General features: G+C 42.9%; 1 protein-coding gene across 13 annotated transcripts in view; it reads left to right on the top strand.

Annotated features, from left to right (window-relative positions):
• The window catches only part of LOC144696100 (protein prune homolog 2-like), a 508,829-nt gene that overhangs the window by 427,076 nt on the left and 61,269 nt on the right, over window positions 1-20,484 (top strand). For all 13 annotated transcript variants that reach the window (XM_078567388.1, XM_078567379.1, XM_078567368.1 and 10 more), the window contains 2 exons: window positions 1,735-1,956; window positions 14,408-14,584. In XM_078567388.1, the coding sequence (XP_078423514.1) occupies window positions 1,735-1,956; window positions 14,408-14,584 (399 nt within the window). The remainder of the gene's footprint in view (window positions 1-1,734; window positions 1,957-14,407; window positions 14,585-20,484) is intronic.

The raw sequence follows: 20,484 nt of genomic DNA, 5'->3' as shown, positions 1-20,484 counted from the left end.
TGGAGCATTTCGTGGAACTTTCATGTTTTTGTGTTGCTTGAGTGGGCTGAAAGACTTCAGAGGCCCGACTCCAAGCATGTCAATGGAGCGGTTGCTGAATGATCTCAGCTGTGGAAGAATGCTCACTTTTGACAAGCTTTTCCAAGTGTGTGGCTGCTTCCCTCACCCCCCCACCCACTCCCCTCGGCATGTGCTTCAGTCTTTCCTTCGTCTGTGCTGCCTTGCCCCCCAACCCCTGACTCTCCCCAACCTAACCCCACACTGAAGTCCTTGCCCTGGCACCACACTGAAAAGCAGCTGGGAAAAAGCGACTTATCTGTACCCCCCGCGAATGCATGGCACGGCTTGCTTGATGTGCTACAGGCGATGCGCGCGAGCGCTGTGCAAGTTTGCGTGCACTTACCTCTGAGTTCTCCTCGAAGTTCAGGTCACCAGGTTCACGCCTTTTAAAGGCAGTCGTGAAGCACACCATTCTGAAGGCACACTGACCTGGGTGGTAAATTTGACGTAGGGAGATGATCCCGGCGAGCAGGGCTTATAGCTAGATGAAAATGTCATTTCTGATGTTTAGGCAGGAAACCTGGCCCGACATTGACGTGTGGAGCGGACAATCACAAACTGGTTTCATGACGCCACAAAACCGATTTTTGACCTTCTCACCATATTGTGCGTGTTTTTCCCACCGCCCCCTCCCCACCCACCATGACGTCCAATGCCAATGTGGCCATAAAATTCCAGCCTACAAGTTAATTTCTGTAACACTTGGCTCCAATAGTTCCTTCAGACTAATGCTTCATTGTGCCATATGTCCTCACTATAATTAATTTTTTAAGAGATCCTGATGGTGGGACTTCTTGTTCAAATAAACCTTCTGAAATATTTGAGGCTTTAATCTGTATCTAAATTTTTTTAATTAATTTACGGGATGTGGGCGTCACTGGCTAGGCCAGCATTTATTGCCAATCCCTAATTGCCCTTGAGAAGGCGGTGGTGAGCTGCCTTCTTGAACCGCTGCAGTCCCTGTGGTGTAGGTACACCCACAGTGCTATTAGGAAGGGAGTTCCAGGATTTTGACCCAATGACAATGAAGGAACGGCAATATATTTCCAAGTCAGGATGGTGAATGGCTTGGAGGGGAACTTCCAGGTGGTGTTGTTCCCATGTATCTGCCGCCCTTGTCCTTCTAGATGGTAGCGGTCGTAGGTTTGGAAGGTGCTGCCTAAGGAGCCTTGGTGAATTCCTGCAGTTTATCTCGTAGATGGTACACACTGCTGCTACTGTGCGTCGATGGTGAAGGAAGTGAATGTTTCTGGATGGGGTGCCAATCAAGTGGGCTGCTTTGTCCTGAATGGTGTCAAGCTTCTTGAGTGTTGGTGCTGTGCTCATCCAGGCAAGTGGGCAGTATTTCATCATGCTCCTGACTTGTGCCTTGTAGATGGTGCACAGACTTTGGGGAGTTAGCAGGTGAGTTACTTGCCACAGGATTCCTAGCCTCTGATCTAGGAATCCTGCAGCAAGTTCCTGCTACATTTATTTTAACATGTGTACATTAACTTGCGTATAACTTATTGTCAAAAGTTGTGATTAGAAGTTGCACAATGGTCGGCTATGCTTAGATACTGTTCTCACAAATGCTGCTTTATTTGAAATTTCAAAAGCACTGTAAATTGAGATTATTTAAGGTCTGTGCACGCTGTGATTTAATCTTTTTCTATTTCTATTGTTTTTAATCAGCACCGCCTAATTCCCTGGACCTCAATGGAATCCGCCATGGGAAGAAAAAGCTCACAGCTCCTGATATCAGCCTTTCACTCGATCGGAGTGAAGGCTCAGCCCTATCTGATGATAACCTTGACACCCCAGACGACCTTGACATCAATGTAGATGACCTTGAGACCCCTGATGAGGCAGATTCTCTTGAATACTCAGGGCATGGTAATGAACTGGAGTGGGAAGGTAAATAAAACAAAACCATCTATCTTTGAACAGAGGTTTCCAATCCTCCTTTTGATTTATTTTCAATAGTAATCTTCAACTTCTTTTAGTTTTTATTACTGCACCTTTTAAGGATATGCTTTCTGCTGTTTCAGCACAAAGATGGCAGATGGAAATTAAAAACAGTAGACAGCTAAGAGTCACACTGATATAGCCTGTTTTTGGTGCTGCTTCCTATTTTATGCTTTTGTCCCCAAAGAATTGAAGTAATAGCTGGGTCTTTTCTCAGATTCGCTGTAAGATTATTAACTCCATTATACTTGCTCAAATCCCTGCCCTTTTAGTCGTAGATAAATCTATATATAAACTGAGATCTGACTCTTATAACCTACAATTAATTTGCATCGGAACAGCAATTGCAAAGAGAATTCACCTAGGGCAGATTCAAAAGAAGGGTTGCTCCAGTATTCCTGTGCCATCAACAAGAGCTTGCGCTACACATGAGAATTTATGTTAAATTGTGCTCACTTATTACTTTAATAACTGAAGACTGGATCAGTTGAATTTGATCAAGCATTTATTCAGCTTCTATTGACATCAAAAGCTCTAAAATGTATGTAAAGCCAAAGCATGTAAATGAAAACCATATCTGATGGGAAAGGATTTAAAACACTTTGTAAAAGACCAGGTCAAGATTGTATCCATGGGATAAGGGGGAGTTCTCTCCCACCCCAGATCTGCTTCTAAAAGTCGTCTTCTAGAATTGTGGCTCCAGAATATCAGGCATTCCAATGGGAAAGATTCAAACCCCGTCCCCTTGACATTCAGTGGTACTACCATCACTGAATCCCACCGCTCCCTGCCCCAACACCCCACCCCACCATTAACGCCCTGTCATTGACCCAGAAACTTAACTGGACCAGCTATATAAATATTGTAGCTTCAAGAGCAGGTCAAAGGTTGGATATTCTGCAGGGAGTGCCTCACCTCTTGATTCCCCAAAACCTGCCCACCATGTATAAGGCACAGGTCAGGAGCACAATGGAATACTCTCCAATTGTATGACTGAGTGCAAATCCAACAGCACTTGAGTAGCTCAACATTATCCAGGACAAAACAACTGGCTTGGCTGGCACCCCATCCACCACGTTAAACATTTACACCCTCATCACCAGCGCACTATGGCAGCAGCGTGCAGTATACTCAAGATTCACTGCAATAATTCACCAAATCTTTTTTGACAGCGCCTTCCAAACCTATAACCTCTGTACCTAGAAGGACAAGGGCAAGAGGTAATGTGAACACCATCACCTGCAAATTCCCCTCCAAGTTGATCAACATCCTGCCTTGTAAATATATCACTCTTCTTTCACCGTCTCTGGTTCAGATTCCTGGGACTCCCTTTCTAACAGCACTGTGGGTGTCCCTGCTCCACATGGACTGCAGTGGTTGAAGAAGGTGGCTCACCACCACCTCAAGGGCAGTAAATGCTAGCCCTGCCACAGATTCCCTCAGCCCATGATTGAATAATTATAACAATCTGATTCCAAGGGGGGTTTTTGTCTACTGAAAATGCCTATTTTTCTGTGAGCCTAACTTAAACGGCCTTGATTTTAAATGCATCACCCAACTAGAATAGGGTGCTGGAGGGTTTAAGATTAGGCCAAGTTCACTTACCAGCCTGAGGTTGCTCCATTCCTGTCTAGCGCCATTTCATCTTCATTACAGGGGTCCTAACATAAATTCAAAACTGGTAGTCCCATGATGTCATCAGTGTCACACTATGATTATAATGCCGAGTTGGGTAAGGTTCACCTCGTGTCAAAACTGACAGCCAAACCACAACAAGAAACCTCCACTGGCCAGGAGGGACCATGGCAAGTTTTGAAAATTTACTTTTGTTCGAAGACTTTGTGGGCAAGGTGGAGCAAGAGTGCTGCCCACAACAGGCCCACAATGAGTCTTTGGGTCTCACAGACCTGGCCTTGCCTCTCCCTCTGTGCAATGGCATTGGCTGCCAAAGCCCGTATCCAGTGCTAACTTTAGGCCATGGCCATTCTGTTGTGCCCTCAGCAATTTAAGGCTCCAACATGATTTGCTGCTCCTACCCACCAGCCCTCCATTAGGTTTATGAAGGGAAACATTCCTACTTTATTTAAATGAAGTGCAGGAGTTAAAATACCTTGGATTGTACACCAAGATCACCTTGGGGATTTCTGTCCCACTTTCACCCCGCCAGTCTTTTCAGCTGAGGGATTTATTTACAGATGCATTGCCTGCTGGTCTCAGCATCTTAAATATTCATAATCATCATCTTATCTTGAACTGTGCTGCCATGTTCTCTTCAGTAAAGCCCCACATGTCCATCAGCCTGTTCCTCTCAAGTAGTTCCCAATGTGTCGATGAATTGGCTTCAGGATCCATTACCTTGATTTCAAAATCCTCCATTATTTTTCCCAACCTATTTGAGCACTATTCATTGTCCAACATCCCAGTCATCCTCTCTGCCGCTGGTGCACTTCATTCCAGAAACTTCAAATTACTGCTTGTCCCTCCATTTCCACTGCTGCGTTATCAGAGGGTGATAGTTCAGTAATTTAAGCCTCTGCCCTCTAGAACTCCAATCACTTTTGCCTGCAATCTCCTTCCATAAATGTCGTGTGTCACTCCAAACCTCTCCCCTTGCAAAGCACTCAGTGCTTCACAGGCAAATAAAGATCTCTATCTAAATGTTAGTTGTTGCTGCCAATAATTACCTTTTGGCAGTTTTTTTTAATGTAAGCTTAATATCTGTATTTGTCCTGTGGGGAAACCTCATTTTATGTGTATTTTCTCATCTTCAGTTATGCTGCAGTTTTAAAGCATTTTGGTTGCTTTTTTGAATGTTCAGAAATGTTTTCCAGACATTATAGAAGGGCCCCAAATTTGGCTTGTAAAATGTGTTGGAAATTTATCTTCTGAAATCATAGAAATTTGTGTGTTTACTGAGAGCACAATGGACGCTTTTAGTCAGTGAGAGCTTACAGCATAAAATGGATCTGTGCCTCTCATGCAGAAAATAACAGGAAAGCTGGAACGAGGGATCTGCATTAATAATTGTGTCCATGTGTGAGAAGTGTTCAATGATGAAAATATTCAATATGCAAACTTGTCGGTCTGTTTTCTGTTTTTGTAGTAATGCGTTATTCAAAATATTTTGAAACAATTTTGTTCTTATCCTGAAGGGACCAGAGATGATAATCCTAAGTGAGGGAGGAGAGGCTGTACACGGAATAGGCCTCTATCACACAATTCCACATTTTTTTCACCTCTTTGGTCACTGTTTGCTTAGGTCCCCCTTTTGATATGTTATACAGATCTTGGTTTGTGTCTGCAGCTGATTTTCTCTCCTGCGTGAATCCTGTTCTCTCTGTGTAGGCCTCTCTCAAATCAATGCTTATTGGAAATGTTGCTAAAGCTGCAAAATTTTCTTTTTGTTGCCCAGTCTGAGTCCAATGATCCTATGGATCCAAAGTATTTTGAGACGTTTATGAATCTGAATAAACATAATTTCACATCACATGAATAAAACACGGGAGATTAAGTTGCCTGGGTTTCAAGGGCTGGTTTGCCAATGGTCAGGAATCCCTATTCCAGATCTCCTGGAATAATGCAATAAAGGCAACCAGTATGTGAGTTAGCCACATCTTGAACTAAGGTGGCAGTCTGTTCTAATCGCAGTTCATGACTGATTAAGAGTATTAATACTTCCCTCTTTTCATTTGCTGACAGTCTGGTATGAGATGTAGCCCATAGTGTGAAAACAGTAAAAGAGTAGCCTTTGTTACTCCCAATACTTTATTATAATTCATGGTTAAGCATTGAATAGTACACCAACAGGAATTTTTGGCCTATTGATCAATTTGCCTACATTTAGCTCGATTCTTAACTATAACGACTGGGGGGAACACTTATTTTTTTGTTTTGAGGTTTCAAAAAGTTAAAGTAGTTGGACACAGAGAAAGCTTACATTGTCTTTCCACATACAAGCCTATGTGGAATTATTAAGCAGAAGAAATTATCCTGTAGTGACTGTGTACTGTCTCCTTGTCTTATACTTGTGATATGTTGACTTATGCAAAGGGGTAGGTGGAAGGAGAAGGGTTGGTGGGGGCAGGTGATAGGCCCAGCCAACAAAGCCCACACCCCACAAATGAATTTTAAATAAATCCTCTATGGTGAAAATAGAAGCAAAATATTTGTTCATTTCTTCTGCCATTTCTTTATTATCTACTATTAACTCCCCACTGTCACTCTCTAGAGGACCAACACTCACCTTTACTTACTCTTTTCCTTCTTAAGTACCTATAGAAACTCTTGCTATCCATTTTTACATTTCTAGCCAGCTTCCTCTCATACTCTAATTTCTTTCTCCTAATTAACCTTTATTCTCTGCCGTTCTTTATATTCTCACCTGCATTTTTTGTCACAATAAATGTATAAAACGTCTTTGAGTGTATTTTAAAAGCTTCCTTGAATTTAGCATATATTATTTGGAAAAAGTATTTCATCAGCAATTTTTGTATGACTCATTTTTCTCCTTTATTTCCCTCTCAGCGAATTCATGTTTCAGGGCAAGTTTGTGCTTAACCCCTTCGCAACATAATTGTGATTTATAATTCAATGACATTGGCTTATTTCTAACCTATTGTGGAATTTATTTTGTTTTATACTGTTGGAAAGTATTCTGATATTGGCCTTTGTGTCATTTGCTGCTGACTGCCATTTCTCTCCCCATCATTTCCCATTGGGAATTCCCCTGTATTTTAGCTTTGTGGAAGAAGAGGAAGGGCAATGAAGTTGGAAGTGGGGGTGTGACTTCTGCACCCGGGTCCCACTCGCCATTCCTAAAGGTCTGCAGAGCCTTCCCAACTCCAAAAATATGCCCCCAGTATTTCACAATTAATTTTCTACTCCATCAAATCTTTTGCACTTTGTGTATGCCAGACCCCTACTCAATATCCTGGGAAAAATGGAGACAGTGGCATTTCAAAGTGCTCCATGAGTTTCTAGCAAGAAGCTAGAAATGAGGCCAAGTGGGTATTCACAGCCATATATTTCCCTCCCGTAGCTGAGTAAAACTGGGAAAGCTTCTTCGTGACTTGCTCTAATCTTTCTCAAATGGAGAAAGTAATCCAAGTGACTGGGGGTCTCATCCAATCAGAGGCCAGCAGCTCCTCATTGCCATCAGCGACACGGGGCGTGGTGGTAGCTGTCTGCAATACACCCACCAGAAACCTAGGATCAGCAAGGGACTCGGGCCACAGGTGAGTGAGAGCGGGATGAGGGTTACGGGAAGGGGGCAGGCGGGTCGGAAGAAGGGACAAGTGGGTGGCTGTCAGCTACCCCTCCTTCCTGGGACCCCACAAGAAAACTTGGAGCGAAAACCAGTAAAACTTTGAAATGAAGGATGCCAGTTAAACTTGCCCAAACTGACCTTGTATACCTTAAAACGGAATTTCAGTTTTAATGCTGCCAATTTTACAGATTTATTTTTTTAACTGGGATTTGAAAATTTTGCACTGGTTTTTCCTTCTGGGCTAGCAGGGTTTGCTTTTCATGTTTCCTGCTTGGCAACTACCCTGCTTGCCGCTGGTTCAATATCAGTGGCAGGGAGATGAGGCCCTTACGTGGGCATTAATTGCCCACTTAAGGGCCTCAATGGGCATCAGGGAAGGAAGGCCATCCAAAATCCCTCTCACCTCAGAATTAATCAGAGCAGAGGTGGAAAGACGGTGTGGGCATCCATCCGGCACCCTCCTGACTGATTAAATGGCCCCTGCCTCCAAACTTGCCTCAGGAGAGGGCACAAAATTGCAACCGATAGATCAAAATAAAGCCTGAAAAGAGCAATGGCCCTGATCAATTCAGATTACAATTCTCTTTTGTTATTTTTATCCCTCTTTCTTGCTAGCATATTTTTCATTTTCTTCTTTTTCTCTCCTGCCTCACACTTTTGCTCTCTGTCTCTCTCTTTACTACCCCCATTACTTCCTCCTTTATATGCATATACAGGGTTTCCCCATTCGTTCCCAGTTGACCTCCCTGGACAATAACTAAGCAGGATCTCTTTGGAGTCGAGCTGGCTCCACCTGGTGGTGGAAAATGAGCCATTTGTTGGATGTGTCAGCCTTAATAACCTGGGGCCATAACTTCCATGGAGTGGCAGTCACAGTTGGATTGCCACTCCGCTCCTATTTACATACATTAAATGCAGCCATACCTTTCTTGCCCAACCTTCCAACTCTGGTCGAATGAGAAGGATGCACTATAGCTGTCCAGGAATCCCCTCTATAGCTGTCCAGGAATCCCCTCAGTCGAATGTAGGAGAGCCTGTTGAAAGGAAGACACACCCCTTTTTTACAGCACTAGCTGCTGTAAAGCAAGTAAATTTAATGGTCCAGCCACTTTGAGAGGCCAGGCAGAAGGTAAGTGGGTAGGATGGGGGCGGGGTAGCGGGAGTTGCCAGTAGGATGGACAGAGGTGGGTAGGACAGTCGGGAGGGGTAGGGTGGTCAGTGTCGGGGGGTGGGTGTGTGGCCGGGTGGCCATTTGGAGGAGGTTGGTGGTGAGGGGGCGGTGGGTGGTTGGGTGAGTGGTCAGTGGGATGGGTGGAGGGGGGGGTGGGTGGAGGTGGGATGGTCAGGGGCATGGGGGTGGCCGGTCAGCTAGTCAGGGTGTTGGGTTGTTGGGGGGTCGGCTGGTCGGGGGCTCAGTTTGTTGGATGTTTGGCTAGACAAGGGTTGTCAGGGGGAGTCAGTTGGTTGCGGGGGGGGTGGTCAGTTGGTCAGGAGGGTTGAGGATGTGATCAGTGAGGGTAGCCAGGGGCGGAGGATAGTTGGGAGGTCAGCCGACGGGTGGGGGATAGTTGGGAGATCAGGAAAGCAGTTGGGGGTGGGGGAAAGTGGGTAGGGGCAGTGGGAGTGTGGGGGAGTGGTCATGGGTCCTGTGGTGCTCAGGACAGTATCGAGGTGGGTATGGGGTGGTCAATATTATCGTTACCCAGGAGTTAGAAGTGGTTTTAATTCTTCTAACTTTACCTGGGTAAATATTCTTGTAAGACGATCAGAACCATCTGAAGACTGATTGATTGACTGATTTAAAAGGTAGTAGCAAATGGTTCCCAGTGCAGCATAATTGCCCAATGGAAGTTTGAACTTAGGTGGGGTCTTCTGGGGGTGGGGGTGGAGTTACCCAGCACATCTTTGGGACACCAACATCCCAGAGATCAGAAGTTATGGGCCATGATGCTTAAATCAGGTGGGCCTGCAGTACATTAGATGAGTCATTGATGGGCCTTGAAAAGTGGTATATTTGTCAGTGGGAGGTGTGATTCTTTCTATTCAGCTTTAGGTAACCATGCAGCCTAGAAGATAAGAAATAGGAGCAGAAGTTGATCATTTGGCCTTTTGAGCCTGCTTCACTATTCAGTACCGTCATGGCTGATCTTCTACCGCTATGGGAATCATAGCACTCCGTCATGACTAACAGTATTACATTTGCTAACTTCCAATCTACTGGGATCATACTAGAAGCTAGAGAATTTTGGAAAATGATAAAACAGTGCATCCGCTATCTCTGCATTGAGCTCGTTTAGAATTCTTGAATGATTTCCCGGCTTGCCACAGCTGCCTTGGGAGAAACTTCCCAAAATGGCACGTTCTTCATTTCGGGGCAGAGAGTGTGGGATAGTCGGGCCCGCCACCCGCTGATGTGGATCATAGGGTGCTACAGAATCTGCTGAGTGCCGAAGCTGGGCTGCTTAAAAGACCTTCTCTGGGTCTTTGTTGAGACCAGTGGTCTCGTTAAATTTTTGGCTCTCCAGCCCTCATCCCTGACACCCTATCACCCCCATGCGACCTCCATGCCCATGCCAACCCATGCCCCCACCCACCCTCATGCCAACCTAATGCCAACCCACCCACCACCCTTGGCCCTTACACCCTCCGTGCCAACTCACCTAGTATCTACCATGGGCAGACCTCAGGAGCTGTGTTGAGATGAAATACAATAAAGATCTAAATATCTATTACAGTCTACACCATGCTTTAAAAACATTCCCATTCATGAAAGCTTATTTGGATCTTTTAAATTTCCTCAAGTGCTTAATTCACTAATAAAAACAAAGAAACCTCTATTTATAACCCAAACCAAAGACAACTAATCCTTGATAATCTGTTTGAGCTGTCAATTAACTGTGGACTTGGGACCATCCTGCTGAGATAATTATAGCTTGTGGAAAGCAGCCAGGCATTCATAATAATAGTCCTTGGGGAAATGTCAACAAACATTATAACTGCTAGAACAGTTTTCTTTTTCAATTCTCACTGCAAAAGGCAGTCTTTTTTTTATGGGCTGGGGATTTATATAACTTCATATCTCAACTGCTTTTCAGACCTTATCTACCCTTCAAGGGCATTTATGTCCACTCTAAAAAATCATGACTCCCACCCTGCAGGTTAAGAGCCTTGCTACAGTGAAAATGGGGTCTGTTTGAACTCAACACTGAGTTCAGATGTATTGCAATGTGGTTCCTGACATCCGGTGGCGGGAAACGCAGCCCGTCATTGACCGGCTGAGCGGACAATTGTAAACTGGTTTCACAACTTCGTGAAACCGATTTTTGGCCTTCTCACCATATTGTCAGCTCACGCTGCCGAACACGCCCGATGCCAGTGGGCACAGTAAATTCGCCCATTGTCTTTGTAGAAACTCCGATTATTTTTTGTTTACTGCTCTGTACAATGGTATAAATGTTGTTAGGGAGCCTATAAACTACCCCCACCAGCATTTCCTGACCATTATTATTGTTAATCTCCGCTCCTACTGATTCTGCTTCCTGATGTGAGTTAGGATAATTTCTCACTAATATTCTTCTGCCATCCTTTACTATTGGAGCTACTCCTCCTTTTCTTTACAGTCTGTCCATTTGAAATGGTGTATACCCTGGAATATTTATTTCCCAGACTTGGTCACTTTGTAACCATGTCTCTGTGATGCCAATTAGACCTAAACCATTTATCTCTTTTTGTGCCACTAGTTCATCTACCTTATTACAAATGCTTCGAGCATTCACATAAAGAGCATTTAATTTTATTGCTTACGACTATCCTTTGTATGGACTTTATTTAGTGATGCACTATTACTTTTAAATTTTCTGTCCCTTCCTGTACCAATCTATCTTTACCCAAATTGCTGCACTGTCCTACTGCCTTAAATTTTCTCTTGACGATTTCTAAATCTCCCTTCATCTGACCCCTCACTTCCACTTCAAAGCCCTATCCAGAGCCCCAGTTATATGATTTGACAGGCACTGATCCAAGCCCAGTTGAAGTGGAGCCCTTCCCAGAGGTACAGCTGGCTCTTTCTCAAGTACTGGTCCAATGCGCAATGAATTAAAACCCCTTCTTCCCACAACACTCTTTGAGCCATCAATTAAATTATCTAATCTGTTTGACGCTACGCCAATTAATGCGTGACTCGGGTAACAATCCGGAGATTTTTACTTTTTAGGGTCTCTACATTTTAATTTTGGGCTTAATTCGTCAAATCGTTTTAGCAGAACACCATTCCTAGTTCTACCTATGTTGTTGGTTTCTATGTAGACCATGACACCACGTCCCCTTCTCACTGCAAGTTTGTCTCCAGCTGCAAGAAGGTGTCCTTAACCCTGGCACTGGGCAGGCAACATGGATGCTTGAAACTGCTGGCAAGCAGTGGGAAACGAAATATTGTTCTGTGCTAATAGACTGCATAAGGTTCCACCCTCCACACTTCAGTATCTTTAACCTTTGACTCTTATCGACTTGGACTTTGAGCTCTCTGGGCTTAAGTGAGTGAAGTGTATTCCTGCAGCAAACTAAAACACTACATGTGTGTATCTCTCAAAATGTTTGGTGTGGAGACTCCACGTGTGTCAAACAGCAGACTTGCCAAAACTAAAGTACAGAAGGAAATAAAGTTGTGGTCTTTTACCTTTGCTAATGTTTTATATGTCTCTTCTTACCACTTCCAAGCACTTGACATATTTTCTTATGCTATCTGCCTCCAAGGCACCTGGCCTATATTGTGCCTGAGAAATCACAGCTCTTGACTCCCTATGTATAATTCTGCATCAAACCCATTCTCCTTTCGGTACAGTAGTAATCACCACTAGCAACCCCTTTGTTTATTTTTGCAACAGAGTGCTAAAACAACAGAGCTATCCAGTATTTTCAACACTAATGAAATTTGTCTTCTGTCATTCAAAATGTGGGCTGTGTCGGTCTAACTGGAGTGTGAGTGGTGTTGTGGTGACCATGCAAAAAAAAAAATGCCATTCAAGGAGACAACTTTTTTGGTCTGTTTTGTGCGAGTGTAAGTTGGATCATACCTGGAAGACCGAAACAGTAAATAAAGCATAGTTTGAAGTACATTTCGGATAGATGAAGGTTAACCAACTCTCCTATATTTGACATATTTTGGTCGAATATAATAGCAGGATTCAATTTGCATGGTGCTGCTGCTTAGTCCAAAACAGAAGTCATTTTCCAGCCCACTCTGTCTATTTTTATCAGTCAGATTATTACCACTCTGGTGAATCAGGCACATGCTTATATTTATTTCCTTTGATGAGCGACTCGGTAATTAATGTGCAAAAGTTATAGTTTTCTGGTGAAGTAAAAGAGGAATATTTGTGCCTGTTGACCCTTTTGTCCATTTCAAGAGTTAACACTTTGAGAAGAAAGGAGAAAACTGGGAAGAGAATGCCTAATACAAAATGCTAAACTACATTTTGCTTTGACATATTCACAGTGACAGCAGTTTCTATCAATAGTTCTAACATTCACAAGTGAAATGAAGAATCAGTGACCAGAAGAAAAAAACTATTTGTTGCAGAGTTACATTAAACAGTGTGTGACAGATGGCAAGACCAATACACACAAACCGCTAAATATGACTGGAAGCTACATCTCTATAGAACGACCAAAATGATGACTGTTTGTACAAGTCATAGGGTCTGCCACTGGGATCATTCGGTCCCACCGAAACTCAATAGACTTTTGGCTGGCCAACCGCATACCCCACAGCAGAGCCCGAAAATCCCGGCCATAATTTTTGATCATCTGTAAGAAATTAAATGTGGTTCATAAAATGAACAAAATCCTTAAAAGTAGTGTGATTTGAATGTATTGAACACTGACTATTGTCCATGTGTTTTTGGGGGGGATAAAACCTATGTTTATGGTAGAGTGGTGATCCCTTCAAGAGCTAGGATTCTCTGAAAGGAGAATTCTTGTAAAAAGCAGCTTGCTTCTTGTGACCAAGCTGCCTGGGGGATTAAAAAAGTCACCAAGAAATTAATTATAGGGGTGAGTGGGTCTCTGGGTGTAGTTCTGTGTTCAAGAAGCTTGTTGATTAGTTTTAGAATAAGCTGAGAATAAGAAACATCCCTTTCAAGCAAATTTAATTTGAGATCCTGTGTGGTGGCTAAGATTTTAAAACTCTTGTTCACAGAAGGACTCCTAACAGTGAGTTGAGCTTATAGGGATAGCCAAGCTGAGAAGACAGAGAGAGTTTAGATGCAAGACTGCACAGTCAAAAAATTCTAAAACCAGGAGAGTTCTGAACCGTGGTGGCTACACAAGAATCTAGTGACACCAGTGTTGAACGGGGAGTCTAGAACCGTGGGACAGTTGGAGAAGATTTGAAGGGACAACCTTGCTGGAAGTAAGCGAAGGCACAAGAAATCTCAGCTCTTGTATGAATCTTTGAAACAGCACTCAGGCCAAGTTGATAACCCGCCAATATTGGATAAGTGCCTGATTTGAGTTTTGGGGGTGTAAGTCAAATGGACGCAGAAGGAAATTTAAGAAGTCCAGTTAGGGGATAAGTAATTGTGTTCATTGTACTTTTAATATCTTTAACGTAACTAATTATTTAAGACAGAGTATAGTTGTTAGTAAATTATGTTCTTTGATTTTTTTTTGTGTTGTAATTTTTTTGATTTAAACTGTGAACCCTGTGGCCTCATTATTTTAGTAAGTACCTGGGTTTTCGGCTTTTAAAAAATAATCACTGGTGTCTACCAAGATCATAATACATTACAATGAAGCATTGGTGTACAGGTGTATGATAATCTTTTGTCATTTAATCTGTAGTTTCCACCCTATCGCAGACCTTCCATTTTGTTCTTTCCTTCCCCGCTCCAGCCTTTCACTGCCTCTGTACCTGCTTAAAAATTAAATATGTTTTCCCACTCCACAGATCCTGCCTGAGCTGCTGTGTATTTTCAGTATTTTCTGTTTTTATTTCGGATTCCCAAGATCCGCAGTGTTTGGCTTTCACTATAATGTTGCTTATGTCTTGAAATAGGTTTACATAAATTTTTAACTAAATGTTCTCGATTAGTCCTTTTAATGCTGAAATATTTATTAAAAGTTTATTTGTTTTAGATGAAACACCCAATGCCACTAATACTGGAAAGGAGGTAGTAGAGCCTATACCAGAATATACTGCTGAAGAGGAGCGCACAGATAATCGGTTGTGGAGAACTGTTGTCATTGGGGAACAAGAACACAGGATTGACATGAAGGCTATTGAACCTTATAGACGAGTCGTCTCTCATGGGGGTAAGTCAGTTTTTCAAACCATGTGTTTTTAAGCTGAAAAACACAATTTAGATCGCTGTGATTTCCTAACAAGTGATATGTTATTGTTTATTTGACTCAACTCTGGTGTCATTTCTTAGGAAATGAAATTAGGAAATGTTCCATAAGTGCAGTAAGGTGACCTTCTGTTTTGCTTTGCATAATTCTGCTTCTAAATCTGTCAGCAGTTTGTTGTTCACTTATTATTTATCCAGCACTTTAGCTTCCCATCAGCTTATTTTAAAATAGGACTGTTCCACCACAATCAACCCAAAGACGTTTTAAACACTAGTGAATCTCCGGCAGCCTTGCTCACAGCTAGTTAGTGGAAATAGTATGTTTTTCTGAAACAGAAATAAAAATAGCTGGAAAAACTCAGCAGGTCCGACAGCATCTGCGGAGAGGAACACAGTTAACGTTTCGAGTCCATATGACTCTTCATCAGAACTGAGGAAAAATAGAAAGGAGGTGAAATATAAACTGGTTGAGGGGGGTGGGACAGGTAGAGCTGGATAGAGGGCCAGTGATAGGTGGAGGCAAAGAAGAGATTGCCAAAGATGTCATAGACAAAAGGACAAAGGGGTGTTGACGGTGGTGATATTAGCTAAGAAATGTGCTAATGGTGACATTAAAGGTAGAAAGCAGGACGAGCAAGTGACAGATGGCCCGAGTGGGGGTGGGGTGGAGGGAAGGGATCGAAATTGGCTAAAAGGTGGAGATGAAACAATGGATGGGAATACATTTAAAAATAATGGAAATAGGTGGGAAAAGAAAAAATATATTTTAAAAATATAAATAATTAGAAAAAGGGGGAATGGAAAGGGGGTGGGGATGGAGGAGAGAGTTCATGATCTAAAATTGTTGAACTCAATGTTAAATCCGGAAGGCTGTAAAGTGCCTAGTCGGAAGATGAGGTGCTACTCCTCCAGTTTGCGTTGAGCTTCACTGGAACATTGCAGCAGGCCATGGATGAACATGTGGGCATGAGAGCAGGGTGGTGTGTTGAAATGGCAAGTGACAGGAAGGTCTGGGTCATGCTTGCGGTCACCCAGTCTGTGTTTGGTCTCTCCAATGTAGAGGAGACTGCATTGCGAGCAGCGAATGCAGTAGACTAAGTTGCGGGAAGTGCAAGTGAAATGCTGCTTCACTTGAAAGGAGTGTTTGGGCCCTTGGATGGTGAGGAGAGGGGAAGTAAAGGGGCAGGTGTTGCACCTTCTGCGGTTGCATGGGAAGGTGCCATGGGAGGGGGTTGAGGTGTAGGGGGTGATGGAGGAGTGGACCAGGGTGTCTCGGAGGGAATGATCCCTGCGTAAAGCCGCCGGGGGGGTGAAGGGAAGATGTGTTTGGTGGTGGCATCATGCTGGAGTTGGCGGAAATGACGGAGGATGATCCTTTGAATGCGGAGGCTGGTAGTGAGCTGTATATGGTATTACAGATAATGCCCGCGTTATCTGTATGATTTGCACCAGTAGTAAGCATATTTCTTTTCTTGTTCCTTGTGATGAAATCATGCAATAGTGTACCCTTGTGCTTTCTATATTGGATATGGCCTCTGATGCAGTGTGATAGTATCAGTTCAAACAAACAAATCTTTACAGGACATTAGTTTACCACTACAGACAAATCAGAAATCTACCTTACAGATAGTAGGTAATACAATGTTACCTAGAAACAGGCATTACCATTACACCTTAGGTGTCATCTCTAGATCTAATCAATTATTGGGAAGCTATAGGTCAGTCAGTTTAACTTTGGTGGTGGGGAAACTTCTAGAAACAATAATTTAGGACAAAGTTAATAGTCACATGAACAAATCCAGGTTAATTAAGGAACGCCAGCATGGATTTGCTAAGGGAAAATCGTATTTAACTAACTTTCTGGAGTTTTTGAAGAGGTAACAGAGGGCTGATAAGGGCAATGCTGCTGTTGTGCACATGGACTTCCAAAAGGCATTTGAGTGCCACACGACAGACTTGTGAGCAAAGTTATAGCTCATGGAATAAAAGGGACATGTAGCAACATGGATATGAAATTTGCTAACAGGAAACAGAGAGTAGTGATTAAGGGATTTTTTTTTGGACTGGAAGGAGATTAGTAGTGGAGCTCCGCAGGGCTCGGTTTTGGGACCCTTGCCCTTCCTGATATATATTAATGACCTAGACCTTGGTGTACAGGGCACAATTTCAAAATTTGATATTTGATACAAAACTTGGAAGCATTGTGAACTGAGGACAGTGTGGAACTTCAAAAGGAATGAGACATGTTGGTGGAATGGGTGGACAGATGGAGTTCAGTGATCAGAAATGTGAAGCGATTCACTTTGGTAAGAAGAACAAGGAGAGACAATATTAAGTGAAAGGTACAACTCTAAAGGGGATGCAGGAGCTGAGGGACCTGGGTGCAGAAGTCATTGAAGGTGGCAGGACATATTGAGAGTACTGTTAAAAAAGCATACAGTATCCTAGGCTTTATGAATTGTAGGGGCATTGAATACAAGAGCAAGGAGGTAATGTTAAACTTGCTTAAGACACTAGTTCAGCTTCTGCTGGAGTATTGCGTCCAGTTCTGGGCACTGCACTTTAGAAAGGATGTGAAGGCATTGGAGAGGCTGCAGAAAAGATTCATGAGAATGGTTCCAGGGATGAATAACTTCAGTTATTCCTTGGAGAAGGGAAGGCTGAAAGAAGGTTTGATAGAGGTTTTCCAAATCATGAGGGGTCTCGACAGATTAGATATGGAGAAACTGTGCCCAGTCACGAAAAGATCGAGAATCAGAGGGCTCATTGGCAAAGTAATTGGCAAAAGAAGCAGAGGTGTCACGAGGATAAACATTCTCCCACAGCGAGTGGTTAAGGTCTGGAATGCACCACGTGAGAGTATGGTGGAGGCAGGTTCAATTGAGGCGTTCTATAAGGAATTAGATTGTTATCTGAAAATGAATTAGATTGTTATCTGAAAAGGAAGTATGTGCAGGGTTATGGAGAGAAGTGGGGGAATGACTCCTGGTGAATTGTTCACTTGAAGAGCTGGTGCAGACATTGTGGGTCAAATGGCCTCCTGCTACACTGTAATAATTTTGCGATTTTGTGATAAATGTATTCCTAATTTGTGGCAATAGTAAATAGGTGTGAATTTTATATGTATATGTAAGTTTTAAATTCGAATGGTAGATAATAACCTATTTGTAAAACAGAAACTACATACCACTTAAAATGATTAATTTCTCTTACATTGGCCCAAAGGTTACATGCCGTTTCTGTGATATCCTTGGCACAATAGGGTTTTCAGATTGAAAATTTGAATGGTTTTCATTTCTACCGGTTTCTGTCTCAAGATCACTATACCATGTTTCTGTTGCTTGTTAGGGCCTCTCCTTGATATCCCAACAAAAGATTTGTTTACATTTCTTTTCAGGATGCTGGGGGGCACTGACATTGTTGCTCCATCTCCAGTTGTATTAAGTTAGTTTTTTTCTTGAACCTAATTAATCCTTGTGGTGGTGATGCTCTCACATTGTGTTAAGTAGTGATTTCCAGGGCATTGACCCAATGACAATGAAGAAATGGTGATATATGCTGAACTCAGGATGAGATGTGACTAGGAAAAGAACATAGAGGAGATGGTATGCCCATATTGTTGTTTTTTTCTCCTCCTTGATGTTAAAAGAGAGGCTTTGTTGAAGTAACCCTGGTAAATTACTGCATTGCATCTTGTAGGTCGTTCATAACAGCAGCAACAACTTATTTATTTAGCATCTTTAGCATAATAAAACGTTCCAAGGTGCTTCACAGAAGTATTACAAAGCAAAGTATGGCACTGTGCCACTTAATGAGATGTTAGGTTACATGACCAAAGAAAGCTTAGTCCAAGAGGCAGGTTTCAAGGAGTGTCTTAAAGGAGGAAAGCGAGGTTAAGAGACAGAGAGATGCTGGGGGACCATTCCAGAGTTTCTGACCCAGGCAAGTGAAGGCACTGCCACCAATAGTTGAACAATTAAAATCGGGGATCCTCAAGAAGTTAGAATTCTTGCAGGGTTGTGGGCTGAAGGAGATTACAGAAATAGGCCATGGAGGGATTTGAAAATGAGGATGAGCATTTTAAAATCAAGATGCGCTTGACCAGGAGCCATTGTCCATCAGTACATACAGGGGTGACACAAGAATGTGTGAATTAAGATACAGACAGCAGAGTTTTGGATAACCTCGAGTTTACAATAAGTGGAATATTGAAGTCAACTCTACTGGAATCATCCAATTTAATGGCTGCAACATTTGACCATCTACTCCTCATGGACAAGCCAAAGACTGATTATACCTTTTGAAAATTTTGTTTCTGGACTCACTTCTCACTTCTAAACTGTGTGTAGGCATGCTGTGTTTTTATTATTCTTTTTCTCACATTTTAGTAACTAATAAACCCACTTTTTCTTTGACTCAAGAAAGCTTGGTTAAATTGGCTCCTCCTAAAACATGAATTCATTTGGACTAGGGAAAGGTATCCATGAGGTATTGAATCCAAAAGCAGGGATGTAATGGCTGGAACTGTATAAAACGCTGGTTAGGCCACAGCTGGAATTTTGCGTACAGTTCTGTCACCACTTACAGGAAGGACATAATTGCTCTGGAGAGAGTGCAGAGGAGATTTACAAGAATGTTGCCAGGGCTTGAAAATTGCAGCTATGAAGAAAGATTGGATAGGCTAAGGTTGTTTTCCTTAGAACAGAGGAAGCTAAGGGGTGACCTAGTTGAGGTGTACAAAATTATGACGGGCCTAAATAGGGTAGACAGGAAAGACCTGTTTCCCCTAGCTGAGCGGTCAATTACCAGGGGGCATAGATTTAAGGTGATTGGTAGAAGGATTAGAGGGGATATGGGGAAAAACTTTTTCACCCAGAGGGTGGTGGGCATCTGGAATTCATTGCTTGAATTGGTGGTTGAGGCTGAAACGCTGAATTCATTTAAAAGGTACCTGGATCTGCACCTGAAGTGCTGTAACCTGCAAGGTTACAGACCAGGTGCTGGAAAGTGGGATTGAATATGAGCAGCTAACTTCTTTCTCCTCTTATAGCCGGCACAGACACAATGGGCTGAATGGCCTCTTTCTGAACCATAACTTTTCTATGGTTCGCTCCTGCCTGTATACAAATATGCAGGCAGCAAGGCGATGGTGTAGTGGTATTGTCACTGGACTAGTAATCCAGAGGCCGCTCTGGGGACCCGGGTTGGAATCCCAGCTTGGCAGATGGTAGAATTTGAATTCAATACCTATCTGAAATTAAAATTCTAATGAAGACCATGAAACTATTGTCGATTATCATAAAAACCCATCTAGTTCACAAATGTTCCTTTAGGGAAGGAAATCTGCTGTCCTTACCTGGTCTGGCTTACATGTGACTCCAGACCCACAGTAACGTGGTTTACTCTTAAATGCTCTTTGAAATAGCCTTGCAAACCACTCAGTTGTATCAAATCACTTTTTTAAAAAAGTCTAAAAGGAATGAAAGCAGACGGACCACCCGGCATCGACCGGAAACAACAACAGCAAACTCAGCCCTGTAAATTCTGTAATGCCTTCCTTATTATCATCTGGGTGCTAGTGCCAAAATTGGTAGAGCATTCTCGTAGACCAGTCAAGCAACAGCCTGACATAGTCATACTCAGGGAATCATACCTCTCAGATATTTTCCCAGACACCACTGTCACCATCTCTGGGTATGTACTGTCCCATCGGCAAGACAGACCCAGCAGAGGTGGTGGCACAGTGGTATACAGTCTGGAGGGAATTGCCCTAGGAGTCCTCAACATCGACTCTGGAACCCATGAAGTCTCATAACACCAGGTCAAACAGGGGCAAGGAAACCTCCTACTGATTACCACGTACTA

Source organism: Cetorhinus maximus, chromosome 2 (genome assembly GCF_964194155.1).
Source record: "Cetorhinus maximus chromosome 2, sCetMax3.hap1.1, whole genome shotgun sequence".
In the NCBI taxonomy this organism is placed as follows: domain Eukaryota; kingdom Metazoa; phylum Chordata; class Chondrichthyes; order Lamniformes; family Cetorhinidae; genus Cetorhinus; species Cetorhinus maximus.
The sequence above is the reverse complement of the archived record's forward strand: the minus strand, read 5'-3'. Positions and strand labels throughout refer to the sequence as shown.